Source organism: Oncorhynchus gorbuscha, linkage group LG01 (genome assembly GCF_021184085.1).
Source record: "Oncorhynchus gorbuscha isolate QuinsamMale2020 ecotype Even-year linkage group LG01, OgorEven_v1.0, whole genome shotgun sequence".
Classification (NCBI taxonomy): Eukaryota; Metazoa; Chordata; class Actinopteri; order Salmoniformes; family Salmonidae; genus Oncorhynchus; species Oncorhynchus gorbuscha.
In genome coordinates this window covers 13,636,856-13,660,699 of record NC_060173.1, presented here as the reverse complement: position 1 = coordinate 13,660,699, position 23,844 = coordinate 13,636,856, and the positions used below count along the sequence as shown (strand labels likewise).

The 23,844-nt window shown below is 43.5% G+C and overlaps 2 protein-coding genes across 5 annotated transcripts in view; one reads left to right on the top strand and one right to left on the bottom strand.

Annotated features, from left to right (window-relative positions):
- The first annotated feature begins 896 nt into the window (after window positions 1-896).
- LOC124039633 (sodium- and chloride-dependent glycine transporter 2-like) lies at window positions 897-11,128 on the top strand. Its single transcript, XM_046355848.1, has 15 exons — window positions 897-903; window positions 1,038-1,135; window positions 1,591-1,735; window positions 2,183-2,314; window positions 2,437-2,610; window positions 2,978-3,128; window positions 3,285-3,417; window positions 3,631-3,869; window positions 4,025-4,149; window positions 4,244-4,356; window positions 6,747-6,878; window positions 7,167-7,266; window positions 7,483-7,583; window positions 8,083-8,250; window positions 10,881-11,128. Exons 1-15 carry the CDS (start codon window positions 897-899, stop codon window positions 11,031-11,033), a joined length of 1,971 nt encoding a protein of 656 aa, XP_046211804.1. The 3' UTR covers window positions 11,034-11,128.
- Window positions 11,129-14,450: 3,322 nt separating this feature from the next.
- LOC124033323 (cytoskeleton-associated protein 5-A-like) overlaps window positions 14,451-23,844 on the bottom strand; it is a 49,031-nt gene continuing 39,637 nt past the window's right edge. For 2 of the 4 annotated variants that reach the window (XM_046345322.1, XM_046345332.1), the window contains 12 exons: window positions 23,391-23,414; window positions 22,859-23,032; window positions 22,104-22,224; window positions 21,461-21,640; window positions 21,076-21,263; window positions 20,806-20,881; window positions 20,022-20,210; window positions 17,326-17,454; window positions 17,129-17,212; window positions 16,804-16,966; window positions 16,240-16,364; window positions 14,451-15,613 (listed from right to left, as the gene is read on the bottom strand). In XM_046345322.1, the coding sequence (XP_046201278.1) occupies window positions 15,359-15,613; window positions 16,240-16,364; window positions 16,804-16,966; window positions 17,129-17,212; window positions 17,326-17,454; window positions 20,022-20,210; window positions 20,806-20,881; window positions 21,076-21,263; window positions 21,461-21,640; window positions 22,104-22,224; window positions 22,859-23,032; window positions 23,391-23,414 (1,708 nt within the window). In that variant the 3' untranslated portion in view covers window positions 14,451-15,358. The remainder of the gene's footprint in view (window positions 15,614-16,239; window positions 16,365-16,803; window positions 16,967-17,128; window positions 17,213-17,325; window positions 17,455-20,021; window positions 20,211-20,805; window positions 20,882-21,075; window positions 21,264-21,460; window positions 21,641-22,103; window positions 22,225-22,858; window positions 23,033-23,390; window positions 23,415-23,844) is intronic. The other 2 variants (XM_046345324.1, XM_046345342.1) reach the window with 1 other exon arrangement.

Below are 23,844 nucleotides of genomic sequence, written 5' to 3'. Positions count from 1 at the left end.
TCTATTTACAGCTCATTCCCTCTACTCCAGGCAGCGAAACATTCCTTACTCGACTTCTTCTGTTCAGTTTAATTGTAACTTCTGTTCAGTAATTTTATTGGCTAATCTTATTCTAGCATATATTTTTTAATTTTTGCAAGATTCTCTTCTATTGTCAGTAGCTTAGTCATGTTTATAGCATATGTGCCTGTGTTTGTGTGTTTTTACTTTGGCAAAGTAGTTTTATGTATCTCAATTTTAAAACAATAATGATTTTTGGTTCTACGCAGGTAATCATTTGATCTGTTTGGTGTGTTTACGTTTTACTGCCGTGGAGAATGCTTGCTGGGCTGGGACTGGGGGAGAGGGGCTCAACAGCTTGTCTATTGCCTATTCAATCAGAGAGAGGGGCCGCTGCTGCTGCTGCACGGAATGACCGAGAGCAAATGAGCCGTAAAATTAAAGAATCTCTGCAATAATGAATAAATAACCAATCCAGAGTCGACCAATGCCCCACCAAGGAATTGCCACAAATATGCAATACTAGTATTGAACTAAAACAACACATGCACTAGGCCTAACTGTATATATGTTATCCAATATGTGAATTGCCACCAATTAAGCCACTTGATTTTCCAGTCTATTTTACCATTTACTTTGTACAGTTGTATGTATATGCCTATATTCTAACGAATTTTAATTTCACCTTTTGTAGGATTGTTCTGAAGAGATGAACAACCGGCAGGTATCTGATCCTTCCACTCAGGAGTCGTTACCACAATCAGATACTGGAGCGGCAGGAGTAGCAATAAACAAACAAGATAATGTCCCAGATATACCCTCTTCAAACTGGCAGCATCCTTCAAAACCCGAGGAACAAACTTTTTCTCAACCGGTGGATAGGCCTAACACAAGAAATGGAACGTATAAAACCGACGCACCTGCAACGCATAATACCGACGTTGATGGAGCCGAATGTGCCTCTGTGGATCATTTTACGACACACAGTCATGGCACAGATTCCTGTCCCAATGAAAGTGTTACAACGATCCCAGTAGAGCAAAATGGCACGGGGACGGAGATTAGTCCCACCACTGTGATACTGAGGACAGATGAAAACATTTCGGTTCTACCTGGCACAGTGACTGGGGACGGGGTAAGAGTCCGTTATTTTACTACTCAGGCATGGCGCGAGTAAAAAGCATGCCCAGAACATAGCCAGTGGCTGATTTCATCTGTCAAGTGTAAACTGGTGTGCTGCCTAAACGAATTTCACTTTCCTGATAGCATGTTGCTGGTGTTCCGTCCCAATGCATTACTTACTGCAGAGCAGGGTGTTGCGGAGTAGTTTGTAGCTGCAGGCCCTCTCCTCTCCTTCCCTGGGGACCTATCAAACCAAATAGCGCCCTTTGTGTGGAAGTGATGGAACGCATCATGATTGTAGCCTAATCGAAACAGAATCATTAGAATGAATAGTCCTACATTTATAATTACAAAAATGGTGAAATGTGCAGGAACAGATCAAATTGATCGGTGATAATTAAAGACTTTTCGCATCAATCATATATTTGTGTTTTTAAAGAACCGTTAAACGTTAATTGTTTCCTTCAGGATGATGATGACGAAGGAGGGGATGAGAATAAAGCGAGAGGAAACTGGTCCAATAAAATGGACTTCATTCTCTCAATGGTTGGATATGCTGTTGGTTTGGGAAACGTCTGGAGATTCCCATACTTAGCCTTCCAAAATGGAGGAGGTAAAGGACACATATATGTAGCAAAACAATTTGATTCGTTTGCACCCTTCATCAACTGCATCTGCTATTCTCAGCAAAGAAAACAGAATATATCAAATAATTAAATCCCGATCTGTTTATTTATTTTGGAGACTTTATTCGTTTTAGCGTTTGACTTTTATTTCAAAAGTCTTTTTTAATCTATGAAATAATAATAAATGAACCATTTACATAAAATAATAATAATCATCTTTTATAATTAATTGATTCGTTTAATATTGATACTAATGCAGTTTATATTATTAAATAAAACGAATAATAATTGTGATTCAACTACAATTTACATTTATATGCTGTGAAATTACATATTTCTTGTCCAATAATTTCACCATTCAGCCTGTTTCATGCAAAAGTGTAATCGGATTGAGCTGCCTGCCATTCAACTCCGTTTCCACTTCCTTCCTGAAGGTGCTTTCTTGATTCCTTATCTAATCATGTTGGGTCTTGCTGGAATCCCCATATTCTTATTGGAGGTGTCCTTGGGGCAGTTTGCAAGCCAAGGACCCGTGTCGGTATGGAAAGCAATCCCTGCTCTTCAAGGTAAGCCAAACAACAGCGATCATACTTGAACAGTACGTAAGCATAGTCTATTTTTTATTATAACCTATACATTTCAGGTGCAAAAGAGTCATTTCTATATTTCGTCTCATTCGTTATTTTAGGTTGCGGGATTGCCATGTTGATAATATCAGTCCTGATAGCCATATACTATAACATAATAATGTGCTGGACATTGTACTACCTGTTCGCTTCGTTGAAGGGCTCACTCCCCTGGGCGAACTGCAAGAATAAATGGAACACTCAACACTGCAAGGACAAAGACATGCTTCTTCTTGGTAAGTATTCAGAAGACAGAACACCTTCCAATTTGGAATGCAAGGATTCATTGTTGTTAGAAATGTTTATTGTGAGAAAATACTGTGCATTTAATTTATTCAGGGATATAAAATCCTTTGGATTGTAAGTCATATAAATAGGCCACAATCGAATACTATGGCAAAGCATTTAATGTAAGATACCGTGCAAATGCTTACTTGACACAATTCTCCCTGGAGGAAAGGCTACTGTGGCGCCCTCTAGCGTCCATCTGTTCTTCTTGCGCTGCATCGTGGATTTATTCATACCATCAATTTTAGCCACCACAGAACTTTAACTACTTACACATGCTACCACCCACTTTCTTCGCTTTTGTTGTCCTGTCAGATTCATGCATTCTGCGGGATGCGAACGCCACCTCTATAAGGAATACTACACTATGTTTGTCTGCTGATGTCATTGGGAATCTGAGCAAACTCACTAACATCACATCTGAGATCAACAATACCTATGTCAGCCCAAGTGAAGAGTATTTTAAGTACGTATTGTTTATCATGTTAGGCTATGTAATACAATTTTTTTTAAATATGTCTGCTGTGTGTGTGTGTGTGTGTGTGTCAGTGAAAATAATATCTTATTGATTTGAAGGCATTGCATTGTAGCCTGATGTCTCCCACTCCCTCTCTCCATGCAGATATAATGTACTGAACATCTCCAGAGGAATAGAATACCCAGGGGAAATCCGCTGGCCTCTGGCCCTCTGTCTTCTCTTGGCATGGGCTATTGTCTACGCCTCACTGGCTAAAGGAATCAAATCATCTGGGAAGGTAATCATTGTCACTTTCCAGCCAACATACTTATATTATTCTTTTGATGCTTTTCCTAAGAGATATATGTTGTGGTCATTGGTGTCTGTTTTTGTATTGTTGTCTTTGTGCCTACGTTGCTGCACTGATTGACAATAGGATTATAGGATTATTAACGTTTTTCTATTCTATTTTATTGGGTTGGATTCTGTTGGATTCTGTTCTATTCTATAGGTGGTGTATTTCACAGCTACGTTCCCCTACGTGGTGCTGGTGATTCTGCTGGTCAGAGGAGTTACTCTGCCTGGAGCTGGGGATGGCATCCTCTACTTCATCACTCCCAAGTGGGAGAAACTCTACGATGCCAAGGTGTGGAAGGATGCTGCAACCCAGATCTTCTTCTCCTTGTCAGCAGCCTGGGGTGGACTCATCACGCTGTCCTCCTACAACAAGTTCCATAACAACTGCTACAGGTGAGCAGGGTTAAACCTTATGGGACGGTTTCCCGGACACAGATTCTCTATTGGGTATGCTTCTTACTCCAGAACTAGTCTTAAGGGTCCAGGAAACATGCCCTACATGCAAACTATACTGTAGATGCAATTTCAGACTGTCTTTGATCTTTTAGGGACACCATCATTGTGGCCTGCACCAACAGTGCCACCAGCATCTTTGCAGGGTTTGTCATCTTCTCTGTCATCGGGTTTATGGCTCATGAGCTGAAAGTGCCCATCGAACAGGTGGCTGATGGGGGTAAAGAAAACCGTTATTCTAGTCTATTAAAATCACTTTTTGAGGTAATATTAGTGTAACTAGACAGTTCTGTTGTCTTGTTGTGATTCTGCAGGTCCTGGCATAGCCTTCGTAGTGTATCCAGAGGCCCTCACCAGACTTCCTCTCTCTCCTTTCTGGGCCATCATCTTCTTCCTCATGCTACTCACCCTGGGACTGGATACCATGGTAACTATTGTTCTGCTTTCTGTTTTCTGTGCATGTAAGTGTTTGTATTTAATTACTTGGTGGTCTTTTATTTAAATTTAATCTTTATTTAACTAGGCAAGTCAGTTAAGAACATATTTTTATTTTAAAATGCCGTCCTACCAAACCCTCCCCTCATCCGGACGATGCTGGGTCAATTGTGTGTCGCCCTAATGGTTCATTAGGTTGATAAGACCTCTGCAAGGTCTTCATGGTTGATAAGACCTCTGCAAGGTCTTCATGGTTGATAAGACCTCCGCAGGGTCTTCGTGGTTGATAAGACCTCCACAAGGTCTTAGTGGTTGATAAGACCTCCACAGGGTCTTAGTGGTTGATAAGACCTCTGCAAGGTCTTAGTGGTTGATAAGACCTCCACAAGGTCTTCGTGGTTGATAAGACCTCCACAGGGTCTTCGTGGTTGATAAGACCTCCACAGGGTCTTTGTGGTTGATAAGACCTCCACAGGGTCTTCGTGGTTGATAAGACCTCCACAGGGTCTTTGTGGTTGATAAGACCTCCACAGGGTCTTCGTGGTTGATAAGACCTCCACAAGGTCTTCGTGGTTGATAAGACCTCCACAAGGTCTTAGTGGTTGATAAGACCTCCACAGGGTCTTAGTGGTTGATAAGACCTCTGCAAGGTCTTAGTGGTTGATAAGACCTCCACAAGGTCTTCGTGGTTGATAAGACCTCCACAAGGTCTTCGTGGTTGATAAGACCTCCACAGGGTCTTTGTGGGTGATAAGACCTCCACAGGGTCTTCGTGGTTGATAAGACCTCCACAGGGTCTTCGTGGTTGATAAGACCTCCGCAGGGTCTTTGTGGTTGATAAGACCTCCACAGGGTCTTCGTGGTTGATAAGACCTCCACAGGGTCTTCGTGGTTGATAAGACCTCCACAAGGTCTTCGTGGTTGATAAGACCTCCACAAGATCTTCATGGTAATAAGACCTCCACAGGGTCTTCGTGGTTGATAAGACCTCCACAAGGTCTTCGTGGTTGATAAGACCTCCACAAGGTCTTCGTGGTTGATAAGACCTCCACAGGGTCTTCGTGGTTGATAAGACCTCCGCAAGGTCTTAGTGGTTGATAAGATCTCCACAAGGTCTTAGTGGTTGATAAGACCTCCACAAGGTCTTCGTGGTTGATAAGACCTCCACAATGTCTTCATGGTTGATAAGACCTCCACAAGGTCTTCATGGTTGATAAGACCTCCACAAGGTCTTCATGGTTGATAAGACCTCCACAGGGTCTTCGTGGTTGATAAGACCTCCACAGGGTCTTCGTGGTTGATAAGACCTCCACAAGGTCTTAGTGGTTGATAAGACCTCCACAAGGTCTTCGTGGTTGATAAGACCTCCACAAGGTCTTCGTGGTTGATAAGACCTCCACAGGGTCTTCGTGGTTGATAAGACCTCCGCAAGGTCTTCGTGGTTGATAAGACCTCCACAAGGTCTTCGTGGTTGATAAAACCTCCACAAAGTCTTAGTGGTTGATTAGACCTCCACAAAGTCTTAGTGGTTGATTAGACCTCCACAAGGTCTTAGTGTTTGATAAGACCTCCGCACGGTCTTAGTGGTTGATAAGACCTCCACAGGGTCTTCGTGGTTGATAAGACCTCTGCAAGGTCTTAGTGGTTGATAAGACCTCCGCAAGGTCTTAGTGTTTGATAAGACCTCCACAGGGTCTTAGTGGTTGATTAGACCTCCACAAAGTCTTAGTGGTTGATTAGACCTCCACAAGGTCTTCATGGTTGATAAGACCTCCACAAGGTCTTCGTGGTTGATAAGACCTCTACAGGGTCTTCGTGGTTGATAAGACCTCCACAGGGTCTTCGTGGTTGATAAGACCTCTACAGGGTCTTCGTGGTTGATAAGACCTCTGCAAGGTCTTAGTGGTTGATAAGACCTCCACAGGGTCTTCGTGGTTGATAAGACCTCTGCAAGGTCTTAGTGGTTGATAAGACCTCCGCAGTGTCTTCGTGGTTGATAAGACCTCTGCAGTGTCTTCGTGGTTGATAAGACCTCTGCAAGGTCTTAGTGGTTGATAAGACCTCCACAGGGTCTTCGTGGTTGATAAGACCTCTGCAAGGTCTTAGTGGTTGATAAGACCTCCGCAGTGTCTTCGTGGTTGATAAGACCTCCGCAGTGTCTTCGTGGTTGATTAGACCTCCACAGGGTCTTAGTGTTTGATAAGACCTCCACACGGTCTTAGTGGTTGATAAGACCTCCGCACGGTCTTAGTGTTTGATAAGACCTCCACAGGGTCTTAGTGGTTCATTGAAGTATGTGTAGTACCAAGATTATGTCATTTTGCTTTCTGTTGCTCAACGGAATCTATTGTATTAACTAAGTATCTACTGTCCCGGTCTCAGTTTGCCACCATTGAGACCATAGTGACGTCTGTGTCAGACGAGTTCCCCAGATATCTGAGGAAGTACAAGGCCCTCTTCACCCTGGGGTGCTGCACCTCTTTCTACATCCTGGGGTACCCCATGATCACAGAGGTAAGGCCTAATCTGATCCTCAGCATTCACTCAGCATTCACTGTAGCGTTGCTACAGATGCTTTGAGAAGGCGCTGTGTCGTGCGCTGCTCTGCAACAACTAGATCCCGGCCCTAGTAATTTTGTCAACATCGCAAATGTATTATACAGTTTAGGTGTCTGAGTGGCACGTCTCAAACATTAAGGATACACAGTCAAACTAATAGAATGACATTGAGAGTCAGTGAGGCTGTGTAGAGGACTGCTATGTTTTCAGTGCTCTGATGGGTCTTGTATCCCATCCTGGCAGAATGGAATGTATATGCTTCAGCTGGTGGACACATATGCAGCCTCATACTCTCTGATCATCATCGCCATCTTTGAACTTGTGGGAGTATCATACATTTATGGTGAGTCATGTATAGTCTTGACAGGCACTGATCCAGTGTTTGTACAGTTTTTTTCAGACTGTATTCGAAAGATACCTTATTCGACAAAGACCTTATATGGCATAAGCCTTCCTGTAAATGTTTTCAAGATATGCTTTACTAATTGTGGTTGAGTAACATTATCAACCTTGGTATTGTGTGTGAAAGGACTCACACTATCTGGTTGTTGTGTTCTAGGTCTGAAGAGGTTCTGTGAAGACATTGAAATGATGATCGGGTTCCAGCCAAACATGTTCTGGAGGGTCTGCTGGGCCTTTGTGACCCCCACCATTCTCACAGTAGGTGCTACCATCCCCAGGCCAAGATTAAATATATTCTGTATTCTCATGTTGCTCTGTGTGATTTTATATAGAACATGTTGCTTTCAGCATAAGAAACAGTGTTAACTGCATAAAAATCTAATTACATGGGCATTGTGCATCACTTTACCATGTCAGTCATATTGAGTGTTTCCATGAGTGTTCCAGTCCAGGGTTTCCCAAACTCGGTCCTGGGGCCCACCCTGGGTGCACATTTTATTTTTTGCCCTCGCACTACACAGCTGATTGAAATAACCAACTAATCATCAAGCTTTGATTATTTAATCATCTGTGAAATGTGCCAGGGTAAAAACCAAAACGTGCACCCAGGGTGGGCCCCAGGACCAATAACGTGCACCCTGTTCTAGCCAAATGCAGGGGCTTTATCCCTTCTAATAATTACATTTCTATAGTTCACCTAATGCTCAGAAGAAGCCTTTAATGTCTTGGTTGTCCCTGTCTTCTGCCTGTACTACAGTTTATCCTGGGTCTGAGTCTGTACCACTGGAAGGTGATGACCTATGAGACCTACACCTACCCCACCTGGTCCATGGTGATGGGCTGGCTCATGGTGGTGTGTTCTGTTATCTGGATCCCCATCATGTTTGGCATCAAGATGCACCTGGCCCCTGGCACCTTCATCCAGGTATGAAAGGAATTACTGTAGCTATCCCCCTGCTAAAGACATTTAATGTAGCTCCCCCCTTCCCCTGAAAAATACATTTAATGTAGCTCCCCTCCCCCTGATAAAGACATTTAATATAGCTCGCCCCTCCCTCTGAAATATACATTTAACGTAGCTCCCCCTGCTTAAGACATTTAATGTAGCTCCCCACTCCCTCTGCTTAAGACATTTAATGTAGCTCCCCCTGCTTAAGACATTTAATGTAGCTCCCCCTGCTTAAGACATTTAATGTAGCTCCCCACTCCCTCTGCTTAAGACATTTAATGTAGCTCCCCCTCCCCTGCTTAAGACATTTAATGTAGCTCCCCCTCCCCTGCTTAAGACATTTAATGTAGCTCCCCCTCCCCTGCTTAAGACATTTAATGTAGCTCCACACTCCCTCTGCTTAAGACATTTAATGTAGCTCCCCCTGCTTAAGACATTTAATGTAGCTCCCCCTGCTTAAGACATTTAATGTAGCTCCCCTCCCCTGCTTAAGACATTTAATGTAGCTCCCCCTCCCCTGCTTAAGACATTTAATGTAGCTCCACACTCCCTCTGCTTAAGACATTTAATGTAGCTCCCCCTGCTTAAGACATTTAATGTAGCTCCCCCTGCTTAAGACATTTAATGTAGCTCCCCCTGCTTAAAACATTTAATGTAGCTCCCCCTCCCCTGCTTAAGACATTTAATGTAGCTCCCCCTGCTTAAGACATTTAATGTAGCTCCCCACTCCCTCTGCTTAAGACATTTAATGTAGCTCCCCCTCCCCTGCTTAAGACATTTAATGTAGCTCCCCCTCCCCTGCTTAAGACATTTAATGTAGCTCCCCACTCCTCCTGCTTAAGACATTTAATGTAGCTCCCCACTCCCTCTGCTTAAGACATTTAATGTAGCTCCCCCTGCTTAAGACATTTATTGTAGCTCCCCACTCCCTCTGCTTAAGACATTTAACGTAGCTCCCCTCCCCTGCTTAAGACATTTAATGTAGCTCCCCCTCCCCTGAAAAATACATTTAATGTAGCTCCCCACTCCCTCTGCTTAAGACATTTAATGTAGTTCCCCCTCCCCTGCTTAAGACATTTAATGTAGCTCCCCCTCCCCCTGAAAAATACATTTAATGTAGCTCCCCACTCCCTCTGCTTAAGCCATTTAATGTAGTTCCCCTCCCCTGCTTAAGACATTTAATGTATCTCGCCCCTCCCTCTGAAATATAAATTTAACGTAGCTCCCCCTGCTTAAGACATTTAATGTAGCTCCCCACTCCCTCTGCTTAAGACATTTAACGTAGCTCCCCCTGCTTAAGACATTTAATGTAGCTCCCCACTCCCTCTGCTTAAGACATTTAATGTAGCTCCCCACTCCCTCTGCTTAAGACATTTAACGTAGCTCCCCCCCTGCTTAAGACATTTAATGTAGCTCCCCACTCCCCTGCTTAAGACATTTAATGTAGCTCCCCACTCCCTCTGCTTAAGACATTTAATGTAGCTCCCCCCTTCCCCTGAAAAATACATTTAATGTAGCTCCCCACTCCCCTGCTTAAGACATTTAATGTAGCTCCCCACTCCCTCTGCTTAAGACATTTATTGTAGCTCCCCACTCCCTCTGCTTAAGACATTTAATGTAGCTCCCCCTCCCTCTGCTTAAGACATTTATTGTAGCTCCCCCTCCCTCTGCTTAAGACATTTAATGTAGCTCCCCCTCCCTCTGCTTAAGACATTTAATGTAGCTCCCCCTCCCCTGCTTAAGACATTTAATGTAGCTCCCCCTCCCCTGCTTAAGACATTTAATGTAGCTCCCCCTCCCCCTGAAAAATACATTTAATGTAGCTCCCCCTGCTTAAGACATTTAATGTAGCTCCCCCTGCTTAAGACATTTAATGTAGCTCCCCACTCCCTCTGCTTAAGACATTTATTGTAGCTCCCCACTCCCTCTGCTTAAGACATTTAATGTAGCTCCCCACTCCCTCTGCTTAAGACATTTAATGTAGCTCCCCCTCTGCTTAAGACATTTAATGTAGCTCCCCCTCTGCTTAAGACATTTATTGTAGCTCCACACTCCCTCTGCTTAAGACATTTATTGTAGCTCCACACTCCCTCTGCTTAAGACATTTAATGTAGCTCCCCACTCCCCTGCTTAAGACATTTAATATAGCTCCCCACTCCTCCTGCTTAAGACATTTATTGTAGCTCCACACTCCCTCTGCTTAAGACATTTATTGTAGCTCCCCACTCCCTCTGCTTAAGACATTTAATGTACCCCCCCCCTCCTCCTTTAGACATTTAATATAGCTCCCCCCTTCCCCTGCTAAAGACATTTACTGTCTCTCTCATCTTCCATGTTATGTAGTGGTCCAGTAATGTATCCTAATAATGGTTAATGTAGCATAATAATGCCTAAGGTAGGTTGATAGTGAAATTGAGATGCTTGGTAAGATCATCCTACAAAAGAGTGAAAATAATTGGAATATTCTTCTAATGGTATGTTACTACATTTGTTCCAGGACATCTGTCTCAAGGGACAATGGTTTTATACAACAGTGTTCTAATGTTGTCCTGATGTGTGCCCTGGTATTATGACATGTTTTGGTGATGCATTTGACTGTGTTTCAGCGTCTGAAGCTAGTGTGCTCCCCTCAGCCAGACTGGGGTCCCTTCCTGATGAAGCACAGAGGAGAACGCTACAAGAACATGATCGACCCGCTAGGAACCAACTCCCTGGGGCTCAAACTCCCTCCTAAAGGCCTGGGCCAGACCCAGTGCTAATGTCTGTTCCTGGACAAGTGACAAAGTTCACCAACTCTGCAGTAGTCATCTGTTGTTCGCTCTATTCAACGTTTGCACACTTTTCTATAGATTACACAAAGGGAAATTGAAAGTCAAAGTCAAAGATTATGCATGTTGTCTTCTGACAAAGACTGTCCCTTTAATACAGCAGTAGGCCTATGATCGATTTTACAGTGAACAGGGCTGATTTGGTGCCTACTGTGCTTAATCTCCAGTCTTCCACAATGCTGTTTATTTAATTTCTATTTAACTATTCTGAGCCCACTGGTTAGGAGAATGGTTATAGACATGTCCTCCCAGCACTCAACAATGTTACTAAATAGATTTGAAAAAAGAATGAGGTTTGTTGTGATGCATGTCATTGTCAAGATATCTGCAATAGGAAACATGTTGATGAAAGATACATTGCCACCCCTATCTGTTTGCGTGTGCTGTAGTATAGTTATAGGTAAACATGCCATGTCAGCTGCTCAATGAACTAATAAGCACATCCCAACAGAGAAAAACTGTGGCTACAATGAATGAACCAACCTCAAACTTCCCCTGTTCTAAAATGACACTGCCTTTTGTATAAGCAACGTGTAACTTTGTATGTCAAATAATTTGTGTTGCATGTACCTACAACTGAATCAGAAAACATCGTAATTTGTCAAGAATTTGGCACGTTACACATAATGTTGATCACACCGTTCTTGTATGTCATGCTTCTATTTGTCTTTGGCTGCTGAGAGTGTTTCTAAATGTATTGTATGCTTGCACTTGTTTGAATACAGCCCTCCTCTTCCCTTGTATGTAGTCACAAAGCATGCTTGGAGGCTGTACTGTTGAATCTACTGCATTACGCGTAGCCATTACACTTGTAGTTTCCATCCGGCAGAGGCACAAATAGACTTTGTACAGGGGTATTTTGGGGTGGTAAATCAGTTTACTAATTGATCTCTGAGATTTCTGCCCCATGAGAATACGACTAAGGGACGGTCCAAAAACACATTACCCATTCTGTCATCGTACTTAGAATATGCCAATATGAATCTACTGTGTTTCCATTCTTTTACACCAATTTAGGATATACAAAACCAAAGATGGCATGCTTAGTGAAAGATTTGGAGACAGAAACATCTACGGGAAGTTGAATATACTGCCAGTCAATTTCAATTTGATCACAAATGTTTTCCAGCATGTTTATACCACATCTTCAGGTAACCTTTGACCTTTGAGATGTACTCGAATTTTAAAAGATTGTATGGATTGAAAAAATAATTAAGTTATGAGATTGTTTTAAATAGTGTGCTTTTTCAGCACTTTATGGATATTTGAGGCAATACCGCAGATTTTGTATTTATCTACACAATTGCGATATGTATATTTACCTTTATTGTAAATGTTGAAAATACAACTTTAAGACTTGGATTCAATCCGACGCATGCTATAGCGCAGCTAAGGTAGAGGGGACATTTTGCATTTGAAAAGGTCATTTACACTTGAGCCGACATTCAACGCGTTAACCATGAATGTGAACTCAGCAAACGGCTGGGAAGTCGCCTTTTACAGGCACATTGTCAGCTGTCTAGCGCAGTAGCATTATAAACCATGTTCGGATTAAATCTTGGCCTAAACCTGTTGAAATCCTGAAATACCTTTATTAAAAAACATTTTGTGTATACTGAACAAAAATATAAACGCAACATGCAACAATTTCAATGATTTTACTGAGTTACAGTTCATATAAAGAAATCAGTCAGTTGAAATAAATTCATTAGACCTTAATCTACGGATTCCACATGAACTGCAGAGAGGCGAGAGAAACGCACACCTGTTAAAGCGAGGTGCTGGCTAGAGGAGTTCAACACTTGAAAAAGAAAAGGAGATCCGCACACTCTAGGAGCTAGCTCAGATGCAATACCTTAATAACCTCATAACCAACGTTTCGACTGACAAACTGTCTTCATATAATGACGAACACTGCGGGTCACTAGTTAATATAGTGTCAAAGAACACACACGTGTCTGTAACCATGGCCAGGTTTGGTTTGATATCATTGGTTAATTTACAGTTGATATCATTGGTTAATTTACAGCTATAAATAGAACATATAAAAACCACAAATGAATAGGATACGATCATAGATGCAATTTGGCTACATAGACCTACAAACATTTTCAATGAATAGCACAATTACAATAACCACAAGAATGGCTTCAGATCAAAGTCTACGTTGAGACCGAAGGGAGCAAGGTTCTTTAAATTAAAGACCCAGGCAAGCCTCTCGTTTTAACAATAAATTGTCGAGGTCAACCCCTCTCCTAGAGAGGGTGACGTGTTCGATTCCGATAGAACGTAGGGACATATCGAGTGGTTCGCTTCCAAAAAGTGGTCCGTAACTGGATACGTAGAGTTCTTTTTACCACAAGGACAAGTTATAAGATATATAACTGCCTTATTGGAGCACGTGATAACACATTTGATTGGGATTTGTTTCCCTGTTTGGGGGTGTTTGAAGGAGCTACATTTGTAAGTGCCATTGCATTACGCGCAGCCATTACACTTGTAGTTTCCATCCGGCAGAGGCGCAAATAGACGTTGTGCAGGGGTATTTTGGGGTGGTAAATCAGTTTACCAATTGATCTCTGAGATTTCTGCCCCATGAGAATACGACCAAGGGACGGTCCAAAAAACACATGACCGATTCTGTCATCGTACTTGGAATATGCCAATGTTTGTAAACGATTCCCTTAATTTGTTCAGAGCATTTTGAATAGCAATAGTATAAACGCAAAAATGCTTCTTTTTATATATAGACTTTTTATATATAGACTGTCGTTGAAAGATATCATGTTTCAATTTGTTTTAGATTTTCCCAATGGCAGTATTAATCTGACAATTTATCCCCTCGAATTCTCTTTGTGTCTCAGCCATATTTCTGTCAGAATCTGATTGTTTATGGCAGATTCTTTCAAAAAGGGCACAGCCTTGGGTTGGCATAGGCCCGCCCACTGGGGAGCCAGGCCGAGCCAATCAGAATGAGTTTTTCCCCACAAAGGGGATTTATTACAGACAGAAATACTCCTCAGTTTCATCAGCTGTCCGGGTGGCTTTGATGATCCCACATGTGAAGAAGCCGGATGTGGAGGTCCTGGGCTGGCGTGGTTACGTGTGGTCACCGATTGTACATACTGGTAAATTCTTCAAAATGACGTTGAATGAGGCTTATGGTAGAGAAATGAACATTTAATTATCTGGCGGACATGCCTGAAGTCAGCATGCCAATTGCACATGCCCTCAAAACTTGAGGTATCTGTGGCATTGTGTTGTGACAAAACTGCACATTTTAGTGTCCTTTTGTCTCCAGCACAAGGTGCACCTGCGTCATGATAAAGAATAAAATGCAAAACATAGTTTGTTCAAAAACAAACTTGCTTTATTGCCATTTTCACTACAGATTAAACACTCATAAGAGCAACAATTTAAGATTACTTCCATTTGAATTAAATAAAAACAATGAGAGTCAGAATGAGCAACATTCTGCTACAGTACGCAAGATGGGCACATCATTAAATCAGCAGATTTTAGTAATGCAAACTTTATTTACAAAACATGAATTCCTTCATGCCATGCTCCTTCCTTCACTTTGAGAACAGAATCCTTCAGGTTTTATGAGTCTTAACTTCATAGATGAAAAAGCTCATTAGCAAGTGCAGCAAACAGTGGTATAAATTAACAAGGCCAGGAAACAGGTTTGGGGTCAATTCCATTTCAAAAGTAAATTGACATTCCAATTCTGATTTTCCTCAATACTTCTGTATGACAAAAAATAAATAAATTGGAATGTCAGTTTACTTCATGAATTGAAATGGAACACACTCCAACCCTGCTGGAGGCTCAGAGAAATGTTATGGTTTGACCATGGAATTCTAAAACCTAAAAAAGGACAGGTTAAGTTACACATATTACAGCATTTTGCACATGGAAACTGTACACTATAACCCTAACTTGACACTTAAAAGCATTGAGTGGTTAGCACACATGAGTATATACAAACAATTGTGCCACGATACTAAACAGAAACTAGTCCACTTATAGAATATTATACAATGACAGGTTCTTTTTTTCAATTTATACACAGAAGAGGGGATTGCCCTGAAAAATAAGGCCAGGATAAGAGATGGGTTTGGGGGTGGGTAAAGCCAATGCTCGGTGGGTTTCAGGGTGGAGGCTGGCTAACACATTGGATAGACTGGATATAGAGGTGGTGTTAGGGGTCACTCATTGGATAGACTGGGTATAGAGGTGGGGTCAGGGGTCACTCATTGGCGGTTGCTCTTTATCCGCTCCAGCCTCTTCTTGAGGTCGTCGAGGTTGGCGGCAGGGGACGAGGAGCGTGTGGGGCTGTGGGAGTGGGACTGCTCCTGCTGGAAGTGGGACTCACGGGACTCCTTGAGCTGAGACAGTTTGCTTTGGAGCATGTCTGTGGAGGAGGCCACCGAGGGCTTGGACAGCAGGGACGTGATGGGACGCGTCGGTCCACTGTCCCCCTCCACCTGCTGCAATAGCTGAGCCTGCTGTAATGACAGAGAGAAGGAGGGAGAAAGAGGGGAGAGAATATATAGAAAAAAAGGTAGGAGAGAACAGGTGATAAGGTTTACAATTGTGGGACACTCATCAATAGCTATAATATAATGGGGACACTCATCAATAGCTATAATATAATGGGGACACTCATCAATAGCTATAATATAATGGGGACACTCATCAATAGCTATAATATAATGGGGACACTCATCAATAGCTATAATATAATGGGGACACTCATCAATAGCTATAATATAATGGGGACACTCATCAATAGCTATAATATAATGGGGACACTCATCAATAGCTATAATATAATGGGGACACTCATCAATAGCTATAATATAATGGGGACACTCATCAATAGCTATAATATAATGGGGACACTCATCAATAGCTATAATATAATGGGGACACTCATCAATAGCTATAATATAATGGGGACACGCTCATCAATAGCTAAAATATAATGGGGACACTCATCAATAGCTATAATATAATGGGGACACTCGTCAATACAGCAAGTATTACAAATCTACATCGTAATATAAATATATAAATCTAAATGTGAAATTGGTAAGCCAAGTGGCATCAATGGGATCGATATTAAACTAACCCTGGAGTTGTTCTCCAGTCCCTGTCTCTGTCTCAGTATCTTCAGTCTCTCATAGTACACAGCAGGTTTCATCTCCTCTCCGTTCAGAGGCACTGAGCCAGAGTCTAGGCCATGTTGGGGAATCCCTGGAACAGAGAGAGAAACATCCCACTTCAACTCTTCACAGCTATTTGTAAGTCGCTCTGGATAAGAGCGTCTGCTAAATGACTTAAATGTAAATGTAAATGTACTGAGCTGCTTTTTAACCAGTACAGCAGATGCATATAATATCAACGGATTGACATACAGTAGCTAGCTACTAGTAAACCACAACAGTAATAACACTCCTTATACCAGAGCACTGGAGCCAATGTTATAGGATTCCATTCCCTACTGCTCAGGTAAAGGGTTGGGACTAAAGTCTGTGGGTTGGCCATGGTAGACACTAGTCATATCAGATAAAGTTATTATTATTGATAAAGTTATTATTATTGATAAAGTTATTATTAAAGTTATTATAAAGTTATTATTATTATATTATTGGTAAAGACCAATAATTCCCTTTTAATCCTGCAGGGTTATTACCTGTGCTAGAAGGCTGGATCCTGCCTTTGCCCTCTCTCTCAGACTCAATCATGCGTAGGCCTCTCTCCACGTAGCTCTGAAAGAACTGAGACGTGTTCCTCAGGAAGGGCTCCAGATCAGCGTCTGAGTACTTCTGTTTGTACTCATACAGCTCCGTCAGACCCTGGAGAGATCACACCACACACAGCCAACTTAAAACAATTCTGGAGTGGGACTGGAAATGATTGAGAACACATCTTTTACAATTAGGAACTGAGCAGGGGGATGAAAACAGTAAAACTCAGGTATGAATACACGAACAGGAATAATAAAGAAAATAAATCACCTCTTTTGTGTTTTCCTTGGAACCAATCTTCTTGAATATCTCAGAGAGGATGTCGCTCACTTTAGCTTTCGACATCCTGTCATCCTGGAAGCAGGAATAAGAGATGAGGCTTCATGGAAGCTTGACAATTCTCTTTAATTCAGTGTATTCACTTGGTGTTCAATAAATCTAATAAAGGTTGGGTTAAGTGAACATACCTGTCCTTTCTCAGTGCCCCTGTCAGACTTCATGCCAGAGAAGTTTCCAGAGTGTTTAACCACACGTCTCAGGTGGGCCTCCAGCTCAGACTCATTCCTGTTCTCGATCATGGACATGTGGTCTAGGATCTAGCCACCACAAAACAACATTTACATTTACATTTAAGTCATTTAGCAGACGCTCTTATCCAGAGCGACTTGTCAAAACAACCACAACAGCCTACCTATGGTCTACTTAACAAAAACCAGAGAAAATAGACAGCAGTACTCCTGAATAATGAAGACCAGTGAAAATAGACAGCAGTACTCCTGAATAATGAAGACCAGTGAAAATAGACAGCAGTACTCCTGAATAATGAAGACCAGTGAAAATAGACAGCAGTACTCCTGAATAATGAAGACCAGTGAAAATAGACAGCAGTACCCCTGAATAATGAAGACCAGTGAAAATAGACAGCAGTACCCCTGAATAATGCACTAATAAATAGTAAGGTGGTTCAATTCAATACAACTTAATTGTTCCTCAAGGGGGAAATTAATCTGTGTACATAAAACATAACAAATCACTAAACAATTGGCTTTGAATGACGTGTATGTATAGTACAGTGGCTCCAGTGAGTTTACACAGTGTGTGTGTGTCCGTCCGCGCAGTAGCTTGGCTCCAGTGAGTTTACACAGTGTGTATGTGTGTGTGTGTGTGTGTGTGTGTGTGTGTGTGTGTGTGTGTCCGTGCAGTACCATGGCTCCAGTGAGTTTACACAGTGTGTGTGTGTGTTTCCGCGCAGTACCTTGGCTCCAGCGAGTTTACACAGTGTGTGTGTGTGTTTTTTTCCATCTACGCAATATTGCAAAAATCAGAAACTTTCTGTCCAAAAATGATGCAGAAAAATTAATCCATGCTTTTGTTACTTCTAGGTTAGACTACTGCAATGCTCTACTTTCCGGCTACCCGGATAAAGCACTAAATAAACTTCAGTTAGTGCTAAATACGGCTGCTAGAATCCTGACTAGAACCAAAAAAATTGATCATATTACTCCAGTGCTTGCCTCTACACTGGCTTCCTGTCAAAGCAAGGGCTGATTTTAAGGTCTTACTGCTAACCTACAAAGCATTACATGGGCTTGCTCCTACCCATCTCTCTGATTTGGTCCTGCCGTACATACCTACACGTACGCTACGGTCACAAGATGCAGGCCTCCTAATTGTCCCTAGAATTTCTAAGCAAACAGCTGGAGGCAGGGCTTTCTCCTATAGAGCTCCATTTTTATGGAACGGTCTGCCTACCCATGTCAGAGAAGCAAACTCGGTCTCAACCTTTAAGTCTTTACTGAAGACTCATCTCTTCAGTGGGTCATATGATTGAGTGTAGTCTGGCCCAGGAGTGGGAAGGTGAACGGAAAGGCTCTGGAGCAACGAACCGCCCTTGCCGTCTCTGCCTGGCCGGTTCCCCTCTTTCCACTGGGATTCTCTGCCTCTAACCCTATTACAGGGGCTGAGTCACTGGCTTACTGGGGCTCTCTCATGCCGTCCCTGCAGGGGGTGCGTCACCTGAGTGGGTTGATTCACTGTTGTGGTCATCCTGTCTGGGTTGGCGCCCCCCCTTGGGTTGTGCCGTGGCGGAGATTTTTGTGGGCTATACTCAGCCTTGTCTCAGGATGGTAAGTTGGTGGTTGAAGATATCCCTCTAGTGGTGTGGGGGCTGTGCTTTGGCAAAGTGGGTGGGGTTATATCCTTCCTGTTTGGCCCTGTCCGGGGTTGTCCTCAGATGGGGCCACAGTGTCTCCTGTTCCCTCCTGTCTCAGCCTCCAGTATTTATGCTGCAGTAGTTTGTGTCGGGGGGGATAGGGTCAGTTTGTTATATCTGGAGTACTTCTCCTGTCCTATTCGGTGTCCTGTGTGAATCTAAGTGTGCGTTCTCTAATTCTCTCCTTTCTTTCTCTCGGAGGACCTGAGCCCTAGGACCATGCCCCAGGACTACCTGACATGATGACTCCTTGCTGTCCCCAGTCCACCTGGCCATGCTGCTGCTCCAGTCCACCTGGCCATGCTGCTGCTGTTCTGCCTTACTATTATTCGACCATGCTGGTCATTTATGAATATTTGAACATCTTGGCCATGTTCTGTTATAATCTCCACCCGGCACAGCCAGAAGAGGACTGGCCACCCCACATAGCCCGGTTCCTCTCTAGGTTTCTTCCTAGGTTTTGGCCTTTCTAGGGAGTTTTTCCTAGCCACCGTGCATCTACACCTGCATTGATTGCTGTTTGGGGTTTTAGGCTGGGTTTCTGTACAGCACTTTGAGATATCAGCTGATGTACGAAGGGCTATATAAATAAATTTGATTTGATTTTGATTTGTGTCCTCGCAGTACCTTGGCTCCAGTGAGTTTACACAGTGTGTGTGTGTGTGTGTGTGTCCGTCCGCGCAGTACCGTGGCTCCAGTGAGTTTACACAGTGTGTGTGTGTGTCCGCGCAGTACCTTGGCTCCAGTGAGTTTACACAGTGTGTGTGTGTGTCCGCGCAGTACCTTGGCTCCAGTGAGTTCACACAGTGTGTGTGTGTGTGTGTGTGTGTGTGTGTGTGTGTGTGTGTGTGTGTGTGTGTGTGTGTGTGTATGCGTGTGCAGTACCTTGGCTCCAGTGAGTTTACACAGTGTGTGTGTGTGTGTGTGTGTGTGTGCATGCGTGCGCAGTACCTTGGCTCCAGTGAGTTTACACAGTGTGTGCAGTAGGGTCTTGAGGGTCCTGTGGGGTACATCACTCTTCAGCTGCTTGAGCTTCTCTTTGGGGAACACCTTCATGAAGTTGTGAACATCCAGTAGGATGCGGTCCAGATTGATGCTGTTGATGGTCTCTGGCAGGAACCGGATCATACGCCACAGGCACTGCAGACACAGAACAAAATAAATTCCATTTAATTCCAGTCATCAGTTTGAGATTGTACAGGCAGTGTAAAGGGAGAAATTCACCACTTTTTAAAGTCAAATTCAGTATCCTCCATTTATGTGTTCGTTGGGAATACAAAGAATAGGAAGTTTATGTCTGAGAAAATCACGTGACAATGTACATAGTATGTAGTGATGGGGGGGGGAAATAGACAGTTCAAATTGCAATATTATACCGATACTTTGATGGCAAGTATTCATTTGTAAAAATATAAATAATAATTGCTAGTCGGCTGTACCTGTGCCAAAACTCAGCTATTTTTCATTCTATAGCTTTGTTCTCCATTTTCTTTTTAAATAGTAAGCCAACGTGTTTTCAGCACTCATTTTCTCATGCTCACTTGTCTCTCTGCAGCAAACACATAGTGAGCAATGTTTGTAACATCAAATCGCAATAAAATCGCAGTAACGAATCGCAATACATATCGTACCGTGATAATATATTGTGAGGTCCCTAAAAATTCCCAGCCCTAATAGTATGTAAAACAACAAAAGTAAACTCTCCCACAAGAAAATAGTGAAACAGAGATATTACCTTCATGACCAGTTCAGCGAACATAGGTGACCCTGATGAAGTGGTAAGACTGTCCTGTAGCAGCACTAGAAGAGCGCTGCATAGACATAGAACAGAGACTCCGTATAAACACTAGATACTGGAACTCACTGGAAACTCAAACATATACAATCAGGAAACATAGGATGTTTGTTTGGGGGTAGGTACATTTCAATATGAATAGAAGATGAGAAAAGTAGAAACTCCTTATTAAACCAGGAAGAAGAAAAATGAGAGTGAGTGGAATCTGACCTGAGGATGTTGGTCTGGTCAGACTTCTCCAGTACTCTGACCACCAGCAGGTTGACAGAACGGATGAGCTGCTGACCGTCCTCGATGTCCTCCACCCGGGCATCCAGCATCAGGGTGATCAGACCGTGCATCATGTCCTTCAGCACACCCATCGACGCCTCCCGTGCAAGGCTCTCCATAGAGAACAGCTACAGGGGGCAGACCCAGGACAGGGACACAGATGTCAACACTATTCTACTAAGCCTACTCAGGTGTGCTTGGCTAAAAACGTTTGGTAAAATGTTTTAATAAATACAATGACAAAGAACAATTCCTTTGCCAATCTTCAGGCCTTAAAATGGTCAAACAGAACCCCCTAGTGCTGTTCATGTGTAGTCACACTCACTGAGAGCATATTGCCGATGATGCAGCTGTAGAGCTTGAAGATGTCCTTCTTGTCGAGGCGGTCGTCAGCCATGTGTGTGTTGTAGATGAGGCGCAGCTGCATGAAGGTAGCGATGAGGAACTGGTCAATGTGACCTGACATGGCCTCCGCTTTGTCCTCCTGCCTCAACACCTCGTCAATCTGGGGGAGGGGGAGGCACAAGGGTTACAGACAGAGAGACAAGAGAAGCCCACACCACACACACTTTGGTACTGCCATTATCAACCGTTTACTCTCTCCTAACCAGAGCAGAGTACCTCAGGTAAATACATGGGTGTTAAGAGATTACCTTAATTCCATTTCTTGTGGTTATTATTGTGAGAACTTGGTTGAATAGGATTTCTAATGTTTTCATTACACATTGCAACAACAAAAATAAAAACGAGCTGAGGTTTAAAGTTGAACAGTAAAGCCTGGTATTTCCCCAGTGAGTGATGTTGCTATGCCTCAGTGGAGGCTGCTGAGGGCAGAACGGCTCATAATGTCTAGAACGGAGCAAATGGAATCAAACACCTGGACACCATGCGTTTGATACCGTTCCACTGATTCTCCCCAACCAAGGTGCCACCAACCTCCTGTGCCTACACTAGAGTCAATGATGTACCTGGGCCAGAGCCTGGATGCTGGTGTTGATGTCACCACTGGCCACCTGGGAGATGACAAAGTTGATGGTGGACGCAGTACTGTTGTGGAGGTCGTCAAAGTGGGGCGACACAGAGCGGATCCTGAGGGAAGACAAGCAACTCACATCTTATATAACCATGTGTCTTATGAGATCTCTCGTGATGATTGGTCTTATGATGACAGGGTCCTTAAGTCTCTTGCACTTAAGATCCATCAACACACATCTCTCCCAGCCAGCTAAGAACACAGCTATTTCAGAACAAGGTTGGCCGGGTAGAGTACCAGGGCTGCTCAGGGCAGCCGGGTAGAGTACCAGGGCTGCCAGAGTACCAAGGCTGCCGGGTAGAGTACCAAGGCTGCCGGGTAGAGTACCAGGCTGCTCAGGGCAGCCAGGTAGAGTACCAGGGCTGCCGGGTAGAGTACCAAGGCTGCCGGGTAGAGTACCAGGGCTGCTCAGGGCAGCCGGGTAGAGTACCAAGGCTGCCGGGTAGAGTACCAAGGCTGCCGAGTAGAGTACCAAGGCTGCCGGGTAGAGTACCAAGGCTGCCGGGTAGAGTACCAAGGCTGCCGGGTAGAGTACCAAGGCTGCCGGGTAGAGTACCAAGGCTGCCGGGTAGAGTACCAAGGCTGCCGGGTAGAGTACCAGGGCTGCTCAGGGCAGCCGGGTAGAGTACCAGGGCTGCTCAGGGCAGCCGGGTAGAGTACCAGGGCTGCTCAGGGCAGCTGGACACTTACTTGGGCTCTGGCATCATGATGGGCTCCAGCAGTTCCTCCAGTTTGTGTTGGACCAGGTCAGGCAGCTCACTGACCCGTGTGTGGTCGTTCTCAATCATGTCTAGATCCAGCTGAAACTCCTTGGGGATAGAGGGGTGTGAGTGTTCCCGTTCTGCATTCTGAGCCCGTGCTTGGCTGGTGGAGGGAGGACAGAAGAGGATCATTCAGAATCAGAACCATGTCATGGAAACCAACACATACAGAGAGGCAGGCAGGCAGCACACAATAGCTCTGTTCCAATATCCCCCACTAGCCTACTACTTAAAATGCATGCCCAATACAGTGTGGTTGGCTAGTATGGACACTGGAAGGTTACCATGGACACATTAAGACAGTTGCAACAAACGAGGAGGGGAGGACACAGTAAATTAACTACTTAGTTTAGACTGGTGAGTGTTACATTACAGCCCCATTCGGAGTGCTTCTGGAGAAGAGCAGAGGGCACTGGGAGAGGCACTGGGAGAGGCACTGGGAGAGGCTCGGCAGTACTCACATCCTATATGTGCGATACATTATTCTGTCCATGGAGAGCAGAGCAGCGATAAGAAAAGAGCAATTATAAAGGAGAAGAGAGGCTCTGGATTAAGAGACCACACCATGCAACGATACTGGGAAAACTAAAGGGTGACTGACCAGCAGAATTTTATAATTTGTTCAATTTAGGTTTGAGGTTTGCGTTAGGGGTTTGTTCAAGGTTAGGGTCAGTTTAGGGTTGCCGACATTGGACTGTCAATGAGTTGCAGGCCAGTCACATGCCTTTAGTTGTACCCAATGAAACATAGGTTAGAGCAGGAGGAAAGACATTCAAGAGACATTGAGAAGGAGCATTAAGATATTTTTACAAGGGTTTGTAGTCTTAAGACATGGACAGAATTTCTTTACCATGAATGTTAGTAATGGTAAAGAATCACCAAACATAAGTATAGTAAAAACCCCATAGGTAGGTT